The sequence below is a fragment of the Rhinoderma darwinii genome, chromosome 13 (genome assembly GCF_050947455.1).
Source record: "Rhinoderma darwinii isolate aRhiDar2 chromosome 13, aRhiDar2.hap1, whole genome shotgun sequence".
Classification (NCBI taxonomy): Eukaryota; Metazoa; Chordata; class Amphibia; order Anura; family Rhinodermatidae; genus Rhinoderma; species Rhinoderma darwinii.
In genome coordinates, this window is record NC_134699.1 from 57,661,561 (window position 1) to 57,689,296 (window position 27,736).

At 43.7% G+C, this 27,736-nt stretch overlaps 1 protein-coding gene across 1 annotated transcript; it reads left to right on the forward strand.

The window, feature by feature from the left end:
* Nucleotides 1-237: 237 nt before the first annotated feature.
* Nucleotides 238-27,547, forward strand: GPR142 (G protein-coupled receptor 142). The gene is made up of 4 exons (XM_075845343.1): nt 238-770; nt 19,531-19,590; nt 21,501-21,668; nt 26,442-27,547. The coding sequence occupies exons 3-4, from the start codon at nt 21,521-21,523 to the stop codon at nt 27,317-27,319; spliced, it is 1,026 nt and encodes a 341-aa protein (XP_075701458.1). The 5' UTR covers nt 238-770; nt 19,531-19,590; nt 21,501-21,520; the 3' UTR covers nt 27,320-27,547.
* The last annotated feature ends 189 nt before the right edge of the window (nt 27,548-27,736 follow it).

Genomic DNA, 27,736 nt, shown 5'->3' on the forward strand with positions numbered 1-27,736 from the left:
ATAAGTTAGCTAACACTCAAGTCAGATTCCGTAGAATTTTTGTTCTTCAGAAGGAAAGTTTTTGAGGGATTTTTTTTCTTCGGATTACTTATGTCCCCCTTGTCATGTCCCAAAACGTCTGATATTTCATAATTACATTTTGATCAATGGGGTAAGACCCCCACGATCACTGAAATGAAGGCGGTGTACGGACTATAGACTATCTATGAGCCTGTAGAGCTCTCTGCTTGGCCTATCGGTACCAGAGTGCTCAGCTAAACGTGTCTTCAGCCCCTTTGCGATGAGTGCGGGGTTCCACCAATCACAACTTGTGACCCTTTAATTCGTACCTGAACAGGAAAGCTCAATAGTGTAGAATGCTTACCCCTATATTGCTGCGAAATTATGTAGATTTGCCATTCAGGGCATCTGCAAAACTGGGTGACAACCCCTATGTGGTCATATAGGTTGTCACCCAGCAGTCCCCGAATCTGATATAACTAAGTAGCGCGGAATCGAATTTTCCACAACTTGTTAGAACATTTGGGAAATGTGGTGCATCCAGTGATCATGAGCTGTGTATAGAATGTTCTATATGAGCGGGGGGCATTATATCCATACATATGTATAGGGAAGGAGGAACACACCTCCTCAGTGTCACACACCTCTCCTGTCACTACTCCCAGCAGGCACATCCCGCAGCCTCTCTACTCTCAGCATGCCTGGAAATAATGTGCTCCTCTGATAACCTGCACCTCCAGCCACACACAAGCCCATGTGACAGCAGCAAGGTAAGAAGCCACCCGTGTATCCGATTTCTATCAGGGGGCACAATTTAGGGGGTGTAAAATACGGAAGCGGTTACAATGGGGATACAGCATGTATTATGTATTGTAAAGTGATAGTATACAAGGCAAGCAAACAATGTAGCATGGAAATATGTTTAATTTATCTATCTATCTATCTATCTATCTATCTATCTATCTATCTATCTATCTATCTATCTATCTATCTATCTATATATCTCATATCTATCTATCTATCTCATATCCATCCATCCATCCATCCATCCATCCACAGAAGGCAGACGTTAATATTGAGGTGCTATGACATACAGTATCCTGGTGCTAGATGGTACAATATTAACATTGGCGAAGAGGGAACACCAGATCTGGTCCTTTAAAAAAAAACAATTAAAGAAGAAGGATGCACATACAGCAAACCCCTCTTTTCTTTTCTGCTCCCACCACATCACAAACCAAGACTTTGAGAGCCACACAAACTATTTAAGCTCTGTATGGCAGTATTATTTAGTCACTATTACTAGAGCAGTGTATGGCAGTATTAATTAGGCACTGTTTGAGCACTGCGTGGCTGTATTTTTAGGCTCTGTTATTTGAGCACTGCGTGGCTGTATTTTTAGGCACTGTTGCTTGAGCACTGTATAGAAGTATATAAAGGCAGTGTTACCTGAGCTCTGTATGGTAGTACTATTAAGGCACTTTAGCACTGTAGGGAAGCATGTTAGACACTGCTACTTGAGCACTGCATGGCAGTATTTTTGAGTCACTGTTACTTGAGCACTGTATGGCATGATTATTTAGGCACTGTTACTGGAGCATTAATTAGACACTTCTATTTGAGCGCTGTATGGCAGTATTTTTAGGAACTTTTGCTTGCACTGCATGGCAATACTTTTAGACGTTGTTACTTGATCACTGTATGGCAGTATTTTCGGCACTGTATGGCATGATTATTTTGGAATTATTACTGGAGTATTATGGCAGTATTAATTAGGCACTGTTATTTGGGTACTGTATAGCAATATTTTTAGAAACTGATACTTGAGCAGTGCATAGCAGTATATTTAGGCACTGTTGCTTGAGCACTGTATAGCAGTCTTTTTAGCATCGTTATCTGAATTCCGTATGAAAGTATTTTAAGGCACTGTTACGTGTGCACTGTATGGCAGTATATTTCAGGTGCTGATAGGCTAGGTTCACACCATGATTGGGCTCTACGTTATGCCCATTTGGCACTAATTTGGCTGGTATACTTGGGTACACCTTTGCCTCAACTGTGTTGAAAGCGTAGCCCGCACAACTGTATAGAAAATAAGTATATTATAAGTATATTATTTTCCTGGCTCTCTATGGTGTGGGTAAGGCGGTCCCCACACAAAGTTTTGCCCAGGTCCCTCCACATATCTGAAGTCCTGCACATAGAACACTATAGAGTTGCGCTGAGATCAATGTTATTGATTGCTGTGGGTTCTTGTGAGGGACGATTGGTTAGGATTTCGGTGGCGAAATTGTCACGTGTCTATATAACATTTCATGGACCATCGGCTTTCAGAGATACATGACCCGTTTCTATTCCTGCATGCTCGGCACTTCATGAGAGCGTATATAAGCGCTGCTGTCACCGGAGATATATTCAGCGCTGTCTACGTGTTCATAAACCTTTGCTCTGTGGGGAGCAGATATCGCTGCGTAGCCCGGACTAGAACTTGACAAATGGATGTAATATAATTCTGGTTTAAAGGAAGTTTAAGAGTCTGGGAAAGTTGGGTGACAACCAATATGGTCACTGTCCTAGATCCCAAAGGGATGTCACGCAGTAATATATTCCCTGTTCCTGCATAAGCCGGCAGATTTGCCATTCGGGAGTCTGGGAAAGATGGATGGGTGTTCAAAAACAATTCTAGGCAAAAAAGGTCAACGCATTGGACCGAGGCTACACGGCGACATTAGGGGGTGTGCGAGCTGTAGTAAAATTGCAGGATTACAGCAACTTACTTAAAGGGGTTGTACAGAATTGGAAAAACATGGCTGCTTTCTTTCAAAAACAGCGCCACACCTGTTCACAGGTTGTGTGAGGTATTGCAGCTCAGTCCCATTATTTCAATGGAGTAATACATTGAAAGAGACTGCAGCTGTGTGAGCAGGACAAAATCTGGACAGGTTTCCAGTGTCTGGATAGAAACATTGGGGCAGATTTAAAATTGTAAAAGTTTTTTTTTTTCCTTTTTTTGGCATAAAATCATTTTAGATAAATTGATCAATGAAATTTGCCAAACAGAACAGGTGCTTGTCCGACAAGGGGCGTAGCTTAAAGGTAAAGGGATGTGTCAAATTGCGCCAACATTTTTACACCAAAATAAGCCAATCAAGGGGTGGCATAAAATTAGGCAGAAATTAGTTTTCGTTTGGTTAAATTTGGAGAATTGTAAGCCACGTGTCTAGTGAGGCGCAAAGATCTGCTCTTGAATGAAATGTGCCGAATTCTAGACGCAGGCACAGTCGTTAATCTACCCCAAATGTATCCATTCACTGACAGCAAGCTGAGCAATTAAAACAAAATATATGTGAAAGTTAAGGAACTTGTCATTACACAATGAATAAATATGTATGTGTGTATATATACAGATATGCCAGGGCCGGATCAAGGTCTGTTGAGGTCCTATGGCTAAAATGTGCGAGGCCCCCTGCCATTTTTTTGTGAGGAGGGTAATGGAATATAATACCGCCATATAATGCCACCATACTGTACCTAAAAAAAAAAATACTATATAAGACAACCGTCCCATAAGTGCCACTAGAACAATGGTCTATAAGGCTCAAATAAAAGTGCTATACTTCTCTTAAATAAAACTGGCGCCATGATGGAGGCTTCCACCAACCGGGGGCGCACTTACAAGTGTTATTGCCACTTTTGCCCATCCTATTATCCGCCACTGCCCCTGTCAGAGCAAAATGGGTGGGGACTTGCCCTGTAACAACCAACTATTTCTTTACACCATTGTTAGGGAGTCTGAAACTATCATTTTGACTGAGCGTCCCTTTCAACAGGCTGGTTTTAGGCGCTGGGCCCCTGCCCAGGCCACCTGTTTCTTAGGGGACCTCCAAGAACAAACCAAAATCACCTGGCATTATTTAGCTGTGTATGGTAGGTTTTTGGAAATTGAATATTAGTATGTACGAAGTATATGGCAGTATTATGTATTCTTTGGATACTGCATATTATTTGGGCACTATATGGTGGTATTATATAGTCTGTATATGGCAGTATTATGTATTCTTTAGATACTGCATATTATTTGGGCACTATGTGGTGGTGGTATATAGTCTGTATATGGCATTATTATGTATTTTTTGGATACTTCATATTATTTGGGCACTATATGGTGCTATAATATAGTCTGTATATGGCAGTATAGTGTATTCTTTGGATTCTGCATATTATTTCGGCACTATATTGCGGTATTGTATAGTCTGTATATGGCAGCACCTTGGCAATTTATGACGGTGTTATTTGGGCTGCAATTATGAGTAAATCTGTCCAAGGCGTTCAGTGTGAGGAGACTGTCAAACATCATCCTGTATCTCAGCTTCCAGACAAGTTGAAACTTCATTTTGATGGTTTTAAGTGGAGTTGTCCAGGATTATAAAAATATGGCTGCTTTCTTGAGGAAACAGCGCCACACCTGGCCATGGGTTGTGTCCGGAATTACAGCTCCACTGCATTGAAGTAAATGAGGCTGCGCTGCAATACCACACATAACCTGTGAACAGGTGTGGCGCTGTTTTTGGAAGAAAGCAGGCATGTTTTTCTAATCCTGGACAACCCCTTTAAGGAAATATCAAACAGTTAATCTAATCTTTTTATGCGCCCTCTTGTCGGGGGAAAGGGTTAACTGTCCCCCAGATCTTGATCACACATCTATTGAATTGCTGCCTCCCGGTGGGCTGGTTCTGAAGCGGAGAGTACACATATTAACAGCATCTATTATTGCTAATGGCTTTATTTACCCTGAGCGGTCGATAATAATTTATGTTTTGGATTTAATGAGATTAACCAAGTGCAGCGCTGTGTGCCGGAGTTAACCCCTTGTTCCCTGGCGGCTGGAGCATTTCCTTCCAGTAGCTGGGATATAACCGCTCTGCTCAGCTCCATGCAGGGGCCAGCGACCAGTAAAACAAATTAGACACTTTGCGTTATCTTGTGATCTGGACTCGGTGGGAGGAGCAGATTCTACACATTAATGGCTTATTCACATATTGAAGTACTGGCAGAGCACAAAACCGCAACACTACAGTTTGTTACCCCCATACAGTGCAGACCATAAGGTGCCTGCCATAGTGTGCCAAGCATAGTGTGCCCGACATGCAGTGTCAGTCACAGTACGTTGCTATAGAGTGCCATGCATAGTGTTTCCCTGTACAGTGACAGCCGCAGCGTACCCCTCCATACAGCGCAAGCCGCACAACAACCCCCATACAATACGAGCTTTGTGTGCCCTTATAGAGTCAGTCACTTTGTGCTCAAAGACACAACCAGCTACAGTTGGAACCCAATACAGTGTGAGCCAAGTGTGCCCCCAATCAGTGCCAGCTATAGCGTGTCACCATACAGTGCTTCACCATAGTGTACCCTCCATACAACACCAGCCGCAGAGCAACCCCCATACAATGCCAGCTTTGGATGTCCGTATACAGAGCCAGCTGCAGTGTGGCCCCAGACAATCCCAGCCACAGTGTGACCCTCATAAACAACCATCTACTGTGTGCCCCCTAGACTCAACATCTACATTGTGCACCGAATACAGTGTGAGCCACAGTATACCCAATACAGTGCCATGCATAGTGTGCCCCCCATTCAGTTCTAGCTAGTGTTTCACCATAGTGTACCCTCCATACAATGCCAGCCGCACAGCGACCCCAATACAATGCAAGCTTTGTTTGCCCGTATACAGAGCCAGCCACAGTGTGGCCCCAGACAATCCCAGCCAGACACAACCAGCTACAGTGCGAATCCAATACAGTGTGATCCACTGTATACCCCTATACAGTGCCAAGTAGAGCGTGCCCTGCACTCAGTGCAGCTATAGTGTATCCACATAAAGCAGGGCCGCACTGAGACATAAAAGCAGCCCTGGCACACAAGCCCCAGCAGCCAACACACTCTGTCTAAAACCGGCCCTGGCCGTAAGCCCCCCAGTCACAGCACACAGCGCACGTCGGTCGATTCGGTCCAAAGTGATTTCTGTTGAATGTCAGATTACCGCACTTCTTTATGAGGTGAAAATGCGTTCCGGTGGAGCAGCGAGCTCACAGCTTATGTGCTCAACATTCAGCTTTCCCCCCTTCCCCTTAGAGCAACACCTACGGGGTGACGGAACGGGATACTTGATTGAGTGATGAGTATATTGCTGAAATCTGCAATAATGTTCTGTAAAAGAGAACTGGTAGAGCCGCATAAGTAACTTTCTTATGCAGCAACCTCCTCACTACACTGCCTCCACCCAGCGAGGTATCCTCTCAGACAAGGACACACTTCAGGATTTGAACCAGGGTCCAAACAGAAGACACTGCTTTAAGCACCAGACCACCAGCTCAGGTCGATCTCTGGGCTTTCTTATTGTCCCCATAAGACCAAATGTAAATGTCACTTCCAGCAGGAATAAGAACATGTCATCTTTGGAAGAATTTGTTGCCAACAGTTGAAAGCAGAGGTAGCGCACGGGTAAAGATGTCTGCTGATAAATTCAAGGTGTGAGGACGATGTGAGTTCTATCTCCAGGATCTCCAGCCTTAAAAGCAGATAACCCCCAAGTTGCTGTCATGTCCCAATGTCATCCAAGGTTTTTCTTGTTGAAGTTCCGATTACCCGTTTTTAAAAGATGTGAAGAATACATCATTGTAAAGCTGCCGTGCGGCTAGCTCACAACTTGTGTGATCCGAGTTGAGGGCAGGAATTGCTTCTCTACAATGTCAGCTCTATCCCCCACATTGTCCTCCTGGTGACTTTGGGCAGGGATGGATTATGATACCTGTTTGAGTGATGAGTATGTTGCTGAAATCTGTAATAATCTACTATATAAATACAGCTGTCTCAAAAAAGACAGTTGCATAAGTAACTTTCTTATACAGCAACAATCTCATTGCACTGTCTCCACACCACCCAGCAGAGCTCCCTTTTAGACAAGAACACACATCAGGATTTGAACCTGGGGCTGCACAGAAGACACCACCACACCACCAGCTCACGTTGGCATCTTAGCTTTCTTATTGCCCCCATAAGACCAAATGCAATCATTACTTCCAGCAGGAATAACAATATGTCATCTTTGGAAGAGTTTGTGGTTGGCTCTTGGCAGCAGAGGTAGCGCAATGGTAAAGTTCTCTGCTGATAAATTAGAAGTGTCAGGGACATGTTGGTTCTATCCCCAAGATCTCCTCCTTGTGTGTCAGTTTTGAAGGTCTTTCACCAGTGCAGGTTCACAAGACGAGGCATCCCTTTAAAGGAGAAATACATTGCCCTGCTGAGCGATAGCCACTTGCCAAAATTGTTGGAAAAATGTCACCAAGCACAAAAAAAACTCGTATAAGTGAGGAGACCACCATCTACTACACAAGCAGGATGCTTTGAACCTAGGAACATGGGCTAATTCCATAACAAACCTGGCCTAGGCACTTAAGCCCTAAGCCACCATGCTGTCATACTACTCCATCCCCCAATGTGATCTAAAGTTTTTCTTGTTTACCCGTTTTTAAAAGATGTGCAAGATGTGCTATTGTTGCTATTGTAGCTATTGTAAAGCTGCTGTGCAGCTAGCTCACAGCTTGTGTGATCTGAGTTGAGTGCAGGAATAACTTCTGTACAATGTGGGTTCTAACCCCCATGTTGTCCCACTGGTGACCTTGGGCTGCTTTCCCTTTCCCAAAGTGCCACCTCTGTAGGGATGGATTCTGATACCTGTTTGAGTGATGAGTATATTGCTGAAATCTGCAATAATCTACTATATAAATGCAGCTGTCTCAAAAGAGACAGCTGCATAAGTAACTTTCTTATTGCAGCAACAATCTCACTGCCACTACACACATCAGGATTTAAACCAGGGGCAGCACAGAAGACACTCACTGTTTAGACACCACTTAATCTCCACACCACCAGCTCACACTGGCATCTTAGCTTTCTTAAGGCCTCATTCACACGACAGGGTCCGAGTGTCGGCCGGGAAAATCGGCCGTTTTTGGCCGATTTTCCCGGCCGGTTTGCATCCGATTTGCATCCGTTCCGATTCCGTTCCGGGCCGAGTTGCCGTTTTTACCGGCCGATTTGGACCCGATTTGCATCAGTTTTTTTCCCTGTCCGTTTTAAAATCGGATGAATTTCATTTAAATTTGTTGCCACACACAGCCCTTTGTAGATAATGCCACAGCCCCCCTGGTAGGTAATGCCACCCAGCCCCCTGTTGGTGATGCCACACAGCCCCCTGTAGGTAATGCCACCCTGCCCCCTGTTGGTGATGCCACCCTGCCCCCTGTTGGTGATGCCACCCTGCCCCCTGTAGGGCGATGCCACCCTGTCCCCTGTAGGTAATGCCACCCTGTCGGTAATGCCACCCAGCCCCCTGTAGGTGATGCCACCCAGCCCCCTGTAGGTGATGCCACACAGCCCCCTGTAGGTGATGCCACACAGCCCCCTGTTGGTGATGCCACCCTGCCCCCTGTAGGCGATGCCACCCTGCCCCTGTAGGCGATGCCACCCTGCCCCATAGGTGATGCCACCCTGCCCCATAGGTGATGCCACCCTGCCCCATAGGTGATGCCACCCACCAGCCCCCTGTAGGTGATGCCACCCACCCTGCCCCCTGTAGGTGATGCCACCCAGCCTGCCCCCTGTAGGTGATGCCACCCAGCCCCCTGTAGGTGATGCCACCAAGTCCCCTGTAGGTGATCCCACACAGCCCCCTGTAGGTTGCACCCACCCCCCCCCCCCCCCCCCTTCCAGGAGAAGTCACTGACTTCAATGTCCATATATGGACAATGTAGTCACTGACTTCTCCTGAAGAGGAATTCCCTGCCACAGGTCGGGAATTCCGCTTCAGAAGTGAGTGACGTCACTGTGTCCATATATGGACAGTGTAGTCACTCACTTCTCCTGTAGCGGAATCCCCGGCCATAGAGTCGGGGATTCCGCTGCAGAAGTACGTGACTTTGCTGTGTCCATATATGGACAGTGTAGTCACTCACTTCTCCTGTAGCGGAATCCCCGGCCATAGAGTCGGGGATTCCGCTGCAGAAGTACGTGACTTCGCTGTGTCCATATCTGGACAGTGTAGTCACGCACTTCTCCTGTAGCGGAATCCCCAATCCCCAGCAACAATCTCACTGCACTGCCTCCACGCCACGCCACACCACACCACCCTTTTAGACAAGGACACACATCAGGATTTGAACCAGGGGCCTGCACTGAAGACACTCACTGTTTAGACACCACTTAATCTCCACACCACCAGCTCACACTTGTATCTTAGCTTTTTTTTTATTGTCCCCATAAGACCAAATGCAATCATTACTTCCAGCAGGAATAAGAACATGTCATCTTTGGAAGAGTTTGTGGCTAGCTCTCAGCAGCTAAGGCAGCGCACTGGTAAAGTTCCCTGCTGATAAACTAGAGGTGTCAAGGACATGTTGGTTCTATCCCCAGGATCTCCACCCTGTGTTTCAGTTTTGAAAGTCTTTCACCAGTGCAGGTTCACAAGGCGAGGTATCCTTTTAAAGGAGAAGTACATTGCCCTGTTGAGCGTCAGCCGCTTGCCAAAATTGTTGGAAAAACATCACCAAGCACAAACAACAAACTTGTGTAATTGAGAACACCATCTAATACACAAGCAGCATGCAGGATGCTTTGAACCTAGGGACATGGGCTTACTCCATAACAAACCAGGCCAAGGCACTTAAGCCCCAAGCCACCACACTGCCATACTGCATGACCCTCCCCATTGTGATCTAAAAAAAATTCTTGTTGAAGGTCCGATTATCCGTTTTTAAAAGATGTGGCTTGTGTGATCTGAGTTGAGAGCAGGAATCACTTCTATACAATGTGGGTTCTAACACCCATGTTGTCCTACTAGTGAACTTGGGCTGCTTCCCCTTTCCCAAAGTCCACCTATGAAGGAATGGATTCTGATACCTGTTTGAGTGATGAGTATATTGCTGAAATCTGCAATAATCTACTATATAAATGCAGCTGTCTCAAAAGAGACAGCTGCATAAGTAACTTTCTTTACATAATTAACTTTCTTATGCAGCAACAATCTCACTGCACTTCCTCCACACCACTATAAACACCATCCAGCAGAGCTCCCTTTTAGACAAGGACACACATCAGGATTTGAACCAGGGGCCTGCACTGAAGACACTCACTGTTTAGACACCACTTAATCTCCACACCACCATCATAGCTTTCTTATTGTCTCCTGCAATGTCGATTACAGTAACGTTTTTGTTTTTTTTTAAAACGAGCATTTTTGGCCAAGTTATGAGCATTTTTATATTTATGCAAATACAGTATTTTGCAGCAAAAAGCAATGTGGTTGCTTTACCACATGCAATGCTGCAATTTTGGGAATAGCTCCATCTAGTGACCAGCAATGGGAAATATTATAAATTAGAATCTAATTTATAATATTTCCTGACTCGTGAAAAAAATAAAAAAATTTGAACAATGTTTAAACACCTACACACTAAATGTTTAATTAAAAAAAACAAAACATGTTTTGCTGGCAACACATTCCCTTTAACACCAGGCCAGCCTCCATAAGCCTTCACCTCACTGTGCGTGCAGATGCACCAACACCTGCCTGCTGCCGTTCCTGAGCAAGCTTTGCACTGGTGTAGAACCAATCCCGTAGCTTAATCCTCTTTAGGAGACGGTCCTGGCACTTGCTGGACTTTCTTGGGCGCCCTGAAGCTTTCTTCACAGCAATGGAACCTCTCTTCTTGAAGTTATCGATGATCCAATAAATGGGTAAAGGAGTTTTCCCAGCAGGGACATTTATGACATCTCCACCTTATATGTCATAAATGTCAGATAGATGCGGGTCCCACATCTGGGACCTGCACCTATCTCTAGAACAGGGCCCCCTAAACTCCGTTCTACCGCTCTGTGCTCGGCTGAATGAGGTGAATTCCGACCATAAAAAAGGTTATAAGGTCTTGAGTTACAAAAACAGCGCCTCTCGCTGAGCTCTGCTGTTTCTGTAAGTCCCATACAACTGAATGGTAGTTTTTGGAAACTGCATAGCTTGCATGCTACGCTGCGTACGTAACTGCCATTCACTACTATGGGAGTTACGGAAACAGAGTAGCTCAGTGAGATACGCTGTTTTCTTCTTCATGGTAAAAAATCACACGCATTAGCAGCATCACAGATCGGAAACAACAGGGTTTAGGGTGCCCCGTTCTAGAGATAGGCGTGGGTCCCAGACAGGGCCGGACTGGGACTTTAAATCTGCCCTGGCATTTTTAACCTCACAGGCCCACCGCAGGTCATACGCAGCCGCCAGTGTTGGGCTGGGAACACCTTTCAGCTATACAAGACAAGGGGAGATTTATTAAAACAGGTGTAAACAGGTGTAAATGAAAAAAGGAATAGTTCCTGATAGCTCCAACTCCAATGAATCCGCTACGTTCCCACGAGAATAATGAAAATGCTCATTATTCTTGAGGATTTTTTTCGCGTAACCGAAAAAAATTGAAGCAGACTTATTTTTGCTGCATGTGATAGCCCATTCACTATTAATGGATGCAGAAGGTTAGTGGATTTGAAAGGGATTTGGGTGTGGAATCAGGGACTTCGTCCTAATCAAATCCCGAGTGCGTGATCATGGCCTAATACTGATGTATAAAGATAGCACATTATACCAGTGTACAATGCTAAATTATCACGACAGTGTAACTAAATAGTGTGATTTCATACTCAGACATATATACACACACACACACACACACACACAACGAACAGAGGCAAACCCACAAGCTAAACACATGCTGCATTCGTGCCACTCACACCTAGGACACATGCGCGCGCACGCATACCACTCACACCTAGGACACATGCGCACGCACACCACTCACACCTAGGACACATGCGCACTCACACTTATGACTCATGCGCAGTACATATATACACCAGAACCAAACTCAGTACATAAATACAGCACCAGAACAAAGCTCAGCACATAAATACAGCACCAGCACAAATACAGCTCAATTTAGTGCAACCCCTGCTGTATAGGTTTGTACAGCGTGAAACTACAGCTCCCGGCATGGACCGAACAATGGTAAGGATATGCTGGGAGTTGCTGTTTCACGAAGAAAAAAAAAAACATACCACCCATTATCTCGCTGCAGAATAAACATTTATATTAAGTGACTCACCAGTGACGATCTCAGATTCTAGTTGTTCTTTTTCTCTTTTCTTCTCCATCCTGTCCAGAGATGACTTCTCCCGACCACTACCCATTTCTGCAGAGTTTGCTGCTCAGATGTCTTCAGCTACTCACTATTCAAACATTTCTGCACCTATAAACGAAGATAAAATTCTCATGGTGACACACACTGTACCCCTAAATATAATAGCTCCATACACTGCACCTCTAATTACCCTGTATATAGTGCCCCACATACAGCCCCCCTGTATACGGTGCCCCACATGACATCATCGTGCCGCTAGCATCGTTGCAAGGCGCTGATTGGCGAGGCAAGTTATTGTAAGGCAGGTACAATTAATGCAAAAGGGGGTGGCGGCGGCTGGTTTCAGTGGCGCCTCCGCCCAGGGCCGATTCTAACTTTTCTGCTGCCTGAGGCAAAGATTGAAATGGCGCCCCCCAGAACTTGATTGGCATCCCCCCTGACTGATCTACATTACTACTAGCCTTCTCCATTGCCTTGTAGTCCCTTGGCATGTGCGGTGCAGCGATGAAGCCGGGCAGATTACAACTCGCTGAATGGTGCGTGCTCATGTAGTACAAGGCAATGGCACATCCAAGAAATGGTAACGCTTCCGTTGCTAATGGTTTCTGTTTGTCTCTGTTTCGCAAGGTTTCCGTTTTTTGGGCGGTACCAATAGAGTAGTCGACTGTATCCACCTGTAATCTATCACATCTACCTTACATGTGATGTATTACAGGTGTATCCTGCGTGTCAGACACACAGGACCCGCTGACACTGAACCCATCTGTCCGACATACCGGACGTGTTCAGGATTCAGCGTGAGATACAGCTGCTCTGTATACAGGACACAGAGCAGCTATATCTCAAAAAGTAAAAAGATTTTTTTAATAAAAACTAATTATAAAGTTGCACAAAATACACTGACTGACATTTTTACATATATAAACAAAATCCCTTTCAAAGGTGTACATTACCTTTAATACAAACAATCAGATCGTAACAACAACCATCGTCCAGTACAACACGCAGCACATGCAGTTTTACCAAACGTCGGTGCAGTTTTTAAATGATTGTGAACGTCTGCAAAAAACTCCATGGACATTAACAATCATTTGAAAACTGAGCTTACTCATGGGAATGCAGCACGTTGGCGTGGTTTGCAGCTGTATCTTTGTAGGACAGCAGCTGCTATATGTATATACAGGGCGGGTATGTTCACACAGGACGGATATGCTCTGTAAATGCACACAGCGTATCTGCCCTGTGCACCGCAGGGAATTCATGCTGAAAAATTGCACCAAATTGTGGTGTAGTTTTTCGGCTAGGAATGGCCACTGCGGAAAACTGAGCAGAAAAAAAATAAATGGATACTTACCATGGAGATGCTTCTCTCCTACATCCTGCAGGAGGCCGTCATCTTAGGAGGCCGGCCCGGACGAAGAAACAGCATTCTTGGTAAGTATAAGATATAAAAAATCTGAGTTGTGTTTTTTCCTTCCGGAATTTTTGACGGAAAATACGCAGTAGAATACAGTAGCAGCAGCGTGGGGGAGATTGATCAAATCTCATCCACACGCTGCGTAAAATTTCCGACCAGCAGTTGACCTGCGGTGTGTATAGTTCGTACTGCAGCATGTCAATCCCCGCTGAGGAAAGTGACTGAATTGCTGCATTTTCACTGGAGACGTCACCATCCCCCAACATTGAGAAAAATCCGCACCATTTTCTGCAGCAATTCCAATACATGTGGACAAGCCCTTATGCTGCGGATTTTCCACAACTAAATCCATTGGTAAAATCTGCAGTGTTTAACCCGTTAGTGACCGGCCCATCGTGTTTTTACGTCGGTCACTAACGGGCCTTATTCCGATGCAGTAGCCTTTTTACGTCGCTGCATCGGAATAAGTAAACAGAGAAGGGAGCTTTTAATTCTCCCTGCTCTCAGCTGCCAGAGGTAGCTGAGGGCTGGGGGCGTCCCTGCTCTAAAGGGTGAGATCGATATTAGTATCGATCTCACCCGTTTAACCCCTCAGATGCGGTGCACAATAGCGAACACCGCATCTGAGTGGTTTTGGAGAGAGGGAGGGAGCTCCCTCTCATCCCACTGACACCCGGCGATACCATCGCCGAGTGTCTGTGTCTCCAATGGCAGTCGGGGGCCTAATAAAGGCCCCCAGGTCTGCCTGTAGTGAATGCCTGCCAGAGGCATGACCTAGCAGATGCCTGTCCGTTTTAAACGGACAGGCAGTAATACACTGCAATACAGAAGTATTGCAGTGTATTATAAATGCGATCAGATAATCGCATATTAAAGTTCCCTAGTGGGACTAGTAAAAAAAAAGTAAAGAAAAGTTTCATAAAAAGTAAAAAAAAAGTGCTTTATTATTAAAAAACAAACAAAATAAAAGTAAAAAAGTTACACATATCTGGTACATCCGTAACGACCCCAACTATAAAGCTATTACATTATTTTGCCCGCACGGTGAACGTAGTAAAAAATATAATGAAAAACACTGCAGAAATTGCTGTTTTCTGTTAATCCTGCCGTAAAAAAAAATTTGATAAAAAGTGATGAAAAAGTCGCATCTACTACAAAATGGTACCAATAAAAACTACAAGTCGTCCCGCAAAATAAAAGCCCTCATACAACCGCATCGGCGAAAAAATTAAAAAGTTACGGCTCTTCAAATATGGAGACACAAAAACAAATAATTTTGAAAAAAAAGTGAACATTAAAAATCTATATAGATTTGGTATCGTTGAAATCGCAACAACCCACTGAATAAAGTTATTGTGTTATTTATACCACACGGTAAACGGCGTAAATTAAGGACGCAAAAAAGTGTGGCGAAATTTAATGAAAAATTCTATTCCCCCCCAAAAAAAGTTAATAAAAGTTAACAAATAAATTTTATGTACCCAAAAATGGTGCTATTAAAAAATACAACTTGTCCTGCAAAAAAACAAGACCTTAGACAGCAATGTCCACGCAAAAATAAAAAAGTTATAGCTATTTGAATGACACGATGGAAAACCGTAAAAAATATCTTGGTCGTTAAGGGGTTAAACTACGAGTGAAATATATACAACAGCTATAGCGTTCTGCACACACACACACACACACACACACACACACACACACACACACACACACACAAATATGCCCATTACATGCACACATTGTAACACATTGTAAACACACATGCACTTACCTTTTATGTAGGATACTTGTGAAGGGAGTTCAGCAGGTTGATGGGGTGAGATTCTTCACTCCAGCACTTCTCCTGCTCACAGCCCAACACAGATCCGCCTACAGTCTCCCCTCCCCCTCCCTCACGTCCCGACTGGTAACAGCAGCAGGAGGGAAGGTTGTGTGAAGAGTAGGGAAGGGGGGCTGGAGGGGGAGATTTGTTAGATAGCATCACAGACCACGGCTGCTATTACAGTCGGACAGCAGTTCTTAGCTGATGTGCCGCCCCCTTAGAAATGCTGTACCCTGCCGCCTGAGACACTGATCGTTTGTGCGGCCCACTGTTCATCGGCCCATATGGCATTTGTCAGAACTGCCAGATGGCCAGTCCGGCCCTGCCATACAGTGACAGCCGTAGTATACCACTCCATACAGTACCAGATGCAGAGCGATCCCCATACAGTGCTAGCTATAATGTGCCCCTCCATATGGTGTCAGCCACAGTGAGCTATTTATATAGTGCCAACCATAGTGTGTCACCCATACAATACCAGACTTCATACAGTGTCAGCCACAGTGTGCCCCCTCATATAATGCAATCTACAGTGTCAGTACCAACCACAATGCCCCCCAAGTGTTAGCCACAGCCCAATAATTGCATACCTTCTCCCTGTTCCCTTGGAGTTGCAATCCTCCTCCCATGTAACTTCCTCTCCCTATGCAAGAGACAGTCAAAAGAGGGGGAACTACAGGCAGAAGCAATCCGTAACAGAGAGGGAGGTGAATTTTCACACCAATTAATGTCTGTCTGTCTGATTCATTGATTGATTGATTGATTGATTGATTGATTGATTGATTGATTGATTATCTGACTTCTCATGTCATAAAAGTCTATAATGGGGCAACTTATTTAGGGGATCTGTTACATTTAATATACCGCCCTATCATTAGGCAGTATGTTGTGGAGCAGGAGGAGCTGAGCAGATTAATATATAATATTATCGGAAAATTTTCAAAATAACTTGTAATTTATTCATTTCAATTCCTGCGTATGAGTCTAGAGGGTGGAGTCACGGCTATAGATGCCAATCACCGAGTAGGACCGCCCTCCAGACTCCTAATATTAGAGTCAGAATTTATATCAAGAAATGACAAGTTCTACTGAACCTTTTCTCACTAAACTATATATCTATATCAATCCGCTCTAAGATGCTGCCCACAGATAGGGCAACATCTGCAGCATGACTGGTCCCCTTTAAGAAGAACTTGATGCATTTTTCACTATAGAACTTTTTTGATATAGAATATTCTTGTTATCTTCTTCCCACAGTGGGATACATCAGTATTTCCACCACCACACCGCGTATCCATAACCACTTTGCAGGACTGATCTTCCTAAGATCATTATAGAGGAGTCATGCCATCTGGTCAGTCATGTGGACATTTACTTTAATAAGGATAATAGGCTTTCCCTCCATTCACTCCCCATGGAGACTTAGAGTAGGACCTATCACCGGAGAACCTAATGAAGACCTATAGAAAAATAAGTCTTAATTAGAAGGTTCAAGGAAATTAACGATTATCTTAAGTCTTTTTATACGATCTGCTCTTCCACGTAATGAACAATTCCTACATGGAGGAAAGGAATTCAAAGCTTCAGGGGGCAGGGGGATTCACTAATTACAGAAATATGCTGCAGAGTCTTCAAGAACTTTCGTTTCTTCAGTCCTTCATTAAACATTTCTTTGGCCCTTACAATAGTTGTAAACCACCTGGGTTGGTAAATATGGCACCATAGCTGGTCTGTCTGTCTGGTATCAAATAACCCGAGCCTTGGACCTCCAGGAGAAATCGGAATGTCTACCATGGGGTGTGATGAAGAATTCAAAATGTTGAAGCAGTAGTTTCTTTTAACTATTGTCAGCCATCTTGAACATATGGGGCTAAGTCTTTTGGTCACCCAGTCACACGCCTAGACCTTTCCTGCTATTTCATTCCTTCTCACCGTTCCATGTCCGTCAGTCTTGTGTATGTTACTACCATAGTTATGCTTTTGGACGTTTTGTGGCTTAATCCACAAGAAGAAGGTTCATCTATATTAAGGTTCTAATATAATAGGATATAAACTATATAGGGGTGGTGTTCCCAGACTAACCAGCTGTTAATGTTTCATCATCATGGAGGAACCTATCATAAACCGTCTACCATTCTCTACAAAACTGAAGATGGTCGTTCTCAAACCATACATGAGAAATGGACCATTTTGGTTGGTCCTGTTGGAACTCTTGGATTAGGAGCGGATCATTGGCTTGGAAATGTATTGAGGTAGGCCCCAGGACCTGGTGGTAGGTACTTAGTCTAGAACATTCATGGTAAAGGTTTTGGATTTAGATTTTTTGACCTTGGTGAGCAGAAGGTCTGGGAAGGGTGATTTGAAAAAGAAGAAGGGTGAAGATCACATTTTCTTCAAAGAGCTTTCTTTTATGTTCCGTTAATCCACTATGAATCCCTACATTTTCAAAGAAGACTCGAAGAATATTATATGAGCTAAAGTTGTCTAAGCATGCAATAATGGTGTTCTGAGGCGATCATGGAGCCCTGCCACAACAATACCCATGAGGACAACACCATGTGAACCTGACTGGAGCAGATGTCTTTCCTTTATGGGCGATGTCAAGAACACACAGGTCCCCTTGCTCTGTTTAATGAAGAGATAACTATTTACTCCACGACCTATCCACTCAAATCACTACCGGACCCTACTAATGTAATTCTATTATGAGAGAATTGACCAAAAATTTATTTATCTGTGTAATTGTTAACCAGTTATGAGATTTCTCTTGCACCCATACTTATTACTTCATCTCACCACCCAGGGGCGTAACTTAAAGATTCTTGGCCCCAATGCCCAATCTGTGACCGGGACCCCACCTACCATGTGCCATTTATAAAGTTGGTGTCCTCTTATGTGGCAGATAGGTCTTTGGGCCCCTTCAGTCATCAGGACCTGGGTGCAACTGCTACCTCTTCACCCCCTACAGCTACGGCCTTGGTACCACCCCAGCATCACGTAAGGGGTTACATTAAGTGGGACCCCATCCAGCGGCAGTGAATGCGCGACGAAGTGTCCACGTCGCTCTCCACTCACTTCTATGGAGGAAATATCCAGTGGCTGTGCCATAAATGTCTGAGATGGGAATACCCAAAATGTTGCTTGGTCATATTTGGTCTCTGATAGAGGTCAGTAGTCACCCAAATAAACCAATCACAGTTGTTATCAATAGAGACGCCCTCTAAGTCAAAAGTTCTATTAGCCAATGGACGGCTGGTTGGTTTGTTGGAAGGAACTCAATGAAGCTCTCATACAGACCGTATCAGATTAATGTATTTATAGACATAATTTGGCGTAAAGTGGCGATAATATTAATAGCGCTATCTCTAGTAATACTTTTTATTCGTCAATTGATTTTTACATTTAGCACACCTTTTATTACAGGATTAATGGAGGCAAGCCAATTAGGTCATTACTTCCCGGACTCCTGTCGACATGCAAGTGTGAAGATACCGTGAAATAGACAGGTGGTGGATGAAATGCAAACACTGTTAAGGCAGCATATTGCATACCTTTCGGAGCTGCTTAAAAGGGGTTTCCAGAGATTAATTTTTACAACATGTCAATCGGAGATATGGCGATACAGTTGGGAGGTCCTGTTTCCCGTTCTTGGTGGAGATGTGGCCACTCTTTCACTCTTCATTGAAGTGAATAGGACTAAACTTCACTTCCAATTTGGCCTTAAAGGGATTGTCTCATGAGGAGACATGGATGTCAGAAATCCAGACAACCCCTTGAAGGATGGACATTCATTCAGTTTGTAAGAAATTTTGCGTCCTTGGCTTGGTTTAGACAAATCTCATAGACCACCTCTACAATTATATGCTGCCTTGGCCTGTTGAACGGACATCCCAGAGTTGGAACCCCCACTAATCCGATATTCATGGCAAATGCTTTCATGTAATAGTCATACTAGGAAAATTTATTTATTGTCCAACTACCTATGACTGATGTTCTATAGTATCTGTAACTAACTTTTTGACATTTTTGTTTTATATTTACAGCACTGGGGAAAAATACACTTCAAGATGTGACTGCAGATCTGCAATCCTCTAGTTTCCATGGTAAGAATGATCATGGCAATAAACTTATACTGTATGGCCAAAAGTATGTAGACACCCCTTCTAATATATGAGTTTAGGTGTTTTAGCCACACCCATTGCATAAAATCATTACACAGCCATGTAATCTCCATGTACAAGCATTGCTAGTAGTATGGGTCATACTGAAGAGTTCAGTGACTTTGCACGTAACACTGTGTCACGGTCACAGGGTGTGTGGACCCACTAGGCCGCTCCGCCGTAGCGGAGAGGCAGCTGACCAGGTCTCAGACTATACAAAAGTCTATAGCAGTTCGTAACACTGGGGTACCTGAACTAGTCCAGTGGCTGTGGCTTCAGCACGGATGGAGGTCGGTGCAGCAGGCAGCGCCAGACGTGGCGCGCAGTACGAGATGTAGCAGGACACTGGACGTGGCAAATGACAGCAGGTGCAGTAGGACACGACTGCAACACTAGTAAGCACAGGAACAAGAACACAGCACGGGATACAGGAACAGGTAACGGGGCACGGGTAACAACTGGAACAGGAAACACTAAGTGACCATTTGCAAGACAGACTTGGGATAAACTAACAACGCTCAGGCAAGGATCAGAGGGGCTTGAGCCTTCTTATAGACTAGGAAATGATGTGGGTTAATGATGATGATTATTTTCATGTGCGCGCGTTGGCCCTTTAAGAGCGTGCACACCCTACGGGACACAGCAGACCGGAGCGGAAGTGAGCGCTGGCGTCTCCTAGGAAAGAGATGGGGACCAGCGCTCACAGATCCATGGCTGCGAGCGTCGGGAGGTGAGTGAACCCAACGGTCCTCGGCCATGGACGCTGCACACTGTCATAGGATGCCACCTTTGCCACGAGTAGGTTTATGAAATTTGTGGGGTTTGGGCCCTTTCCTGTTCCAGAATGACTGCGCCCCTGAGTACACAGCGAGCTCCATAAGACATGGGGTGAGGAGTTTAGTGTGGAGGAACTTGAGTGTCTTCACAGAGTCCTGACCTCAACCACATCCGACACTTTAATTGGAATGTCGATTCCAAGCTAGGCCCTCTCATCCAACATCAGTGTCTGACCTCACAAATGCTCTTCTGGATGGATGGGCAAAAATCCCCACAGACATACTCCAAAATCTTGTGAAAAGCCTTCTCAGAAGAGTGGAGGCTGTTATAGCCACATAAGAGCACCAACTTCATAATAACACACAAGTTGTTGGAATGGGATGTCCAAAATGTTCATATAGGTGTGATTGTCTGGTGTCCACATACTTTTGGTCATATAGTTTATAATAAGTCAGATAGGAAGTTGTTCAAAGCATCTTGGAGATATCATGTCATAGTTCTTCTGCAGACTTTGGCCTTCTCAGTTGCTTCTTTCTCTGAAGGTAATCCCACATGGCCTTTGCGGTCACGACTCTGAGGAGGCCACACCATCTTTGTTCTAGTTTTCTATGAACATAGTTCTTCATGACCTTGGCCATGTTTATGGGGTCATTTGTCCTCCTACAGAACAAGTTGGGACTAATTTGTCTTCCCACTCAGGGTTACATTAATTTTGACCACCAGCTGCACTCTTAGAAATAAACCTCCACTGGGATTCATTGCAGGCTGTAGACCATATCCAAATCTTCACCAGTCAATCCAGAGCTTTTGCTTCCATTCTTGTGTCGATTAAATTCTTGGTTTAGCTTCTACAGGAGACTAGAATTTTGTTAGTAAGTCTTCCATGAAGAACCCTTCTGACAAGGCTGTAGATGGTTTTACTTGCAATCTAGATGTTTCTGTTCCAGATCTTTCCGTCCAGATAGTCCAGTGGATCTCCTCCGCCATATGTGCCATCTTGCAATGAGGCTTAGATATTGCATTAGCTTTACATTTTGTATAAATTGACGTTAATATCTTCATCTTTCTCTCCCCAGAGCTGCACTAATGACGTCTGATGATGATTTCTTTACAAAACACCAGCGAAAACAAAACACCCTTATTGGCAGTTGAAGATGAAGGCCAAAAAACAGACCCTTCCCCATGTGTACTTGGCTATATACCAGTTATATATTATAGTATACTACTTGGTCTTGGCTTACCAGGTGAGTGCCATTGGTGGGTGGAAGTTGTCCAAGTTTGCATTAACACGCTCTAAGTTGATAAAATTATTCTCAGGACAAGGGTGGCAATGTTCCTGGGCAACCCCTTTAGGCACCCTCATTATTTTAGGGTTTCAGTGGGAAACTCTTTTCATGTTAAAGGCTCACTACCCAACAATAAGTAATTTCCACTTCCAGGCAATTCTCTGAAATAATAAGCCTAATCCACCTAGTAGTAGTAGGGTCTTGTCCATCCCAAAAAAAAGATTAGGAGTTGTCATAGCCCCGACCTCGGTTACAACATCTCTAAACAGTAATATCATCTTCTCTACCCATTGAATTCAGTGGAGTGGTGGAAACTGAAGTACAGCCATGGTTCCATCAAAATCAATTGTTTTCCACACTCAACATGAGTGGTCTTCACTTCATTGAAGCTATTATGTTTCTGATTCAGAGGGTGTGCAGAGGGCACTGGACCCATCTCCCAGACTCAGAATGGAGATCCCCTACTTTAATATCCACCTATTTCTTCTTCTTTTTTCTTCTTCAATTTCTGTATTCCTTCTTCTTAATCATCATTTCTTCATCTCCTTCGTCGTCTTCTTCTACTTCTTCGTTTTTTTTCTTTGACCCTTCTTCGTTTCTTCTTTTTTATTCTTCTTCTTTGACTTCTTCAGTATCTTCTTCAACTCTTCTTCGTTTCTTCGACTCTTCTTCCTCTCTTCCTCATTTCTTTTTTTATTCTTCTTCGACTCTAGTTCGTCTTGTTCTTCGACTCTTCGTTTCTTCTTTTTTTATGCTTCTTCTAGACTCTTCTTCGTTTTCTTCTTAGACTCTTCTTCATCTTTTTCTTCGCCATTTCTTCTTTTTCGCATTGTCATCTTTTTTTCTTATCTTCTTTTTTGTTCTTGTACAACTTCTTCCTTTTCTTCTTCCTTTTTCTTCCTTTTATTATACTTTTTTTTTTCTTCTTTCTTTTTACTACTTCTCTAGGTTTGTGTGATGCTGAAGTCTCATCTTCCTCTCTTCTTGTGTACGTGGTACAGGATTGTGTAGTTGGCCATTAATTGCGTTCAGCTACATTACCCTGGTAACATGCGGCTGATTACGTGAGGACACCCACTAATGAGTAAATTATTCCTAATTCCTGTATTAAATGCCTGTAAAAGGTTTCAGGGAAAATAATAGAATATATGTGACACATTATTTGTCAATTTATACAGGAAGCACGGACCAATTGTTGCAGCTTTGTTAACCTCTTTAAGAGTGGTAATAAGGGGCACTTAACCTCCAATCTGAGTACAAAATCAGTGTAAGGTTCATACAAAACTGCAGTAAGCAATCTATACCACGTCTCGAACACGCCTGGCACGTTAGGTATATAAAGGTCAGATATATGTTTTATGCAACAGATAACAATATAACATAATGCAGACTGCGGACTATGTGCCAAAATGTGCTGCAATAGGTATATTGGATTAAAGGAAAGGCCTCTACAATACAATTCTATTAATTCAGGATGTAGGACAAGGGGATTGAGAATTTTCAGGAACTTATGAACCACTGGAAGTATTTTCATTATTAACTCTGACCTCATATTTCCCTGCAGCCCCTGATGGTTCAGTGTCTGTACAGATTGTGCTTTGTTGATTCAAGAGGTGTGTAGTGTTTTTGCCAGGCACGTACTGCACTAGATTGTGGAATATATAGTATAACTACTTTAGGTTTAATTCTTATCTCTGACTTCACATCTCCCTGCAGCGCCTGATGGTTCAGTGTCTGTACAGATTGTGCTTTGTTGATTCAAGAGGTGTGTAGTGTTTATGCCAGGCACGTATTGCACTAGATTGTGGGATATATAGTATATCTACTTTACGTTCAATTCTAATCCTTAGCTCTGACTTCACATCTCCTTGCAGCCCCTGATGGTTCAGCGTCTGTACAGATTGATCTGAGAGGTGTAGTGTTTATGCCTCACACAGTATAATACTGCACTGAATTGTTGGACAGATAGTATGTATACTTTTGGTCCTATAGTGCAAGCCCAATTCTCATTTATAGCTCCGACTTTATATCTCCCTGTAACCCCTGATGGTTCAATGTCTGTACAGATTTTGCTTGTAGATTTGAGAGCTGTAGCATCTACTCTGCTGCAGTGCATTCCGGGATATGAAGTGCATTGCCTTTTTAGTTTTTAGAGCTACTAATAAAATCTTAAAACACAGAAATCAATGGTCAGACTCAATCCAAACTTTTTTTTTTTCGGTAAGGATCTGCAAAAACAGTAGTTGGCAAAGGCACTAGTATTGCCAGTGGTAACACTGTCATAGGTCTGAGCTATCAGTATATTAGGTCCCCGTGACCACTTCTGGTCAGCGTCACATACATATATCTTCTGTTCATCATATTTGCAGTCGTATGGGCACGTCTTGAAGCTGCACAAATCTACTTTAGTATAAGAACAGCACAAGCCTTAGGCAGTGTAATCCAAGACAAGGCTTTATTGTCTAGTTACAATGCATACCCGGTACGCCACGCGTTTCTTTCTGATTTCGTTTACTCCTGTAATGCAGTTACATGATGCAGCACTGACAGCTGTCCTATAAATTACTGCCATTGACCATGACACGTGGGGTGAATAGAACTGCCCGTAAGCAAGTGCAAAAGGGAACATATACCCTATTAGTAAGTGAGATTATATTTCTGTACATTGACTATAATATAAGTGCATGTGTCATTCTGCACATGAATTGCATTACACTTCAAGTGTATTTCTATTTCGCAGGATGGTTGTTCCTACCTTAGTATTGTAGGTCCTGGATAGTGTCACCCAGTGCCCATAAAAAATAGTGCCATCTCAGAAAAGTAGTACATTCAATATCCAGATAATGCCTCACAGTGCCCAGATAAACAGTGCCTTATATTTCATGAATACTCCACTTACAATTAAATAGTGGTATATAGTCCCATATGAATAGTGCATACAGTGACCATATAAAAAAAAAAGACCATAGTGCCCCATTAGTGCCATACAGTGGCACAGTCTGGAGCGGCACTGTATAGGCAAAATTCCAAAAGGGCCTCTGAAGTTTACACTTCTAGAACTTGGTGGCGAGACCCCCGTCCTATGGTAAATCCTACCCGATCTGATACTATCTTTAACTTTATTTGCTTTTCCGTGGTCACATCAGACGTGTGACCACGTGTGACCATCAGACATAATTCTTTTAGTTGCCAATGATGGCAAGAATATTATAGGCCTTGTCTTGACGTGTTCATCCACTATGTAACACGTGTGGAAACACGGCTCATGATTGTAATTTTCCATAGAGAGAAAGTAAGAAGCATTGTCCTACAGAACGGCCCTAATGTGTGTACAATGAAGCCGAATGTGCACAAATGTCCTCAAGCTGTTTGCCATCTTTACATGGGCACCTGGTCTTGGACATTGGTTATCACTGTGTGTATTTGCTTTACACAACGTCCAGACTTGTCCATAGCTGTATCTCCATAGTTAATGGTGCAGACGTGACTATGATCACAGCGCCGACAGATGCTCTGTGTTACCTCAGTGTACCAAAGCCACCATGGTGGACAGGAGGAAATGGATGAGTCTGGATGTCACTGCTTCCACTCACTCGTCTTACACTAATGTGATCCGGGACATTTTAACACATTAATGGAGTCAGTGCAAAGTTCTCATGATAGCCTTGATAGCCACCCCCTCTCTCGAACATTGTGAATTATACAATTATATCTATAGGTTTTTTGATTGGAGTTGTTCACTTTCCTTATTCTTCTCTATCCGGCCCAAACCGCCATTACTGCCCTGTTCACACTGAGTTTTTTTGCAGGCGGAAAAATCTGCCTCAAAGTTCCTTCAAAAATTTTGAGACAGATTTCGACCTGCCGGCAGAACATATACCACATTTTTTGCCCGCAGCCATTGAGCACCGTAGTCAAAAACGGCCACGAAAACCGCTTTCTCTGTCTCCCATTGATGTTAATGGGAGGTCAGAGATGGAATTGTCAGAAGAAAAGGTATGACAGTTATTTTTCCTGCTGCCTATGCCTACCATTTTCACGTCAAAAATAGCGCCAAAATACTTCACCTGAAATCAATAGTGTCAGATAGTGACCCAAACTGTAATGCTGCCCCACACAGTACACACGACCGTGCCCGTAATCAAGTTCCGTGAATAGGGGCATGGACAGCCACCCGCATTTGCGGACCGTGCTCACATGTAAAGTATGGGAGCATGGTCTGTAAAAAGCAAAAAATTAGGACATGTCCTATCTTTTGCGGAGCCTTTGTACGGGAATATACGGGAAGGTGTCCGTCGGCCAAAGAAATGAATGTGTCCGTAATTACAGACTAAATCTACGGTCATGTGCATGGGGCCTAATAGTACCCTTTTTGTGTTCCACACAGTAATACTGCCCCCTTTGTGCCACCACACAGCAAAAATGCCCTTTTTTGTGCCCCCACACACAGAATAATGCCCTTTTTGGTGCTTCCTCACAGTAATATCAGCCCTGAAAATAAAATAATAAATAATACTATCCCCGTTCCCACGCCTCTTTCGGCCTGTCCTCAAAACACTGATACAGTTTATAACTATGAAGGAACAGGGAGCCGATGCCCGCTGTTCCCTGTAGTAGTAGAATAGATTTAACTAGATGTCGCTGTGTAGCCCCAAGACTTATCCCCACCAGATGCTGAATTATTCGAGGTTCTAGATTGTTCATGATTGCCATGTTCTTCTCTTCCAACAGTGAACATCTTAACAGCGGTTGCCCTCTCAAAGCTGGCATCCAGAACCAAGAAATCCTCATATTTCTACCTCCTGGCCCTCACCACTTCTGACATCTTGACTCAGATCTTTATCATCTTTGTAGGCTTTATTCTTCAGACGGCCATTCTCCATCGCAAGGTGCCCAACGCTTTCATCCATATGGTCAGTGTCCTCGAGTTCTCCTCCAACCATGCCTCCATCTGGATCACCGTCATCCTAACTATGGACCGATACGTAGCCTTGTGTCTTCCCTTACAATATCGCTCTCTCTCCTATCCAGAACGTACACGTAGGATTATTGTAAGTGTCTTTCTAGCATCATTTGTGACCGGCATCCCATTTTACTGGTGGAGTGATGTTTGGAGGGACCCTAGAACACCAGGTTTGTTGGACCGTGTCCTCAAATGGGTCCATTGCTTTATTATTTACTTCATTCCTTGTACCTTCTTTTTTCTCATCAACTCCGTCATCATCCTTAGGCTTAGAAGGAAGTCTGAGACCAAGAGGTACAAGGTTCGAATTGGCAAGACCACAGCCATACTCATCGGCATCACAACTGTATTTGCTGTGCTTTGGGCTCCTCGGACCATTGTCATAATCATTCACATGTATGTGTCCTCCGTCCACAAGGACTGGAGAGTCCACTTGGCTATGGATATTGGAAATATGTTGGCTTTACTCAACACCGCTGTCAATTTCTTCCTATATTGCTTTGTGAGTAGGAGATTTCGGGATATGGTGAGGGAAATTCTTGGGATGGAAAGACCTTGTCGTACAATTGAGGGGAAGAAAACCCAAAGTGACAATTTTTCCGACTCTTTGAAGCCCATGGAGATTCCACAGATAACAACAATTTGAGTCAAATGATGCTACATACAGAAGAGTGGCCAGTTTTCCAACGGGCACTTTTACCATACTTGCCCATAATGATTGCATGTCAACCGGAATATGTTTATGGTCATACAAGAGTGTAGGATCTATTCCATATGTCTCCTATACTTCATACATATATATGATGCCGAATATATCCTCGTAGCTATGTATGTTTACTGTATGGGAAGAAGGAAACCGGAGAGGTGACCACCACTAGGTGATGATTATTTAAGAACAAATAAAGAAAACCATGAGTCAAAAATGAAATGTGTTGTGGGTATAATGAAGGCTACTGAGCAGAAGACAATTCTTCTAGACTTAAGATTAAATGTTTTTGCCAAAAATATGAAAACTTGGATCCAGCGGTTTCTTCTGTGGAAGAGTCCTACATAGACTGGCAAG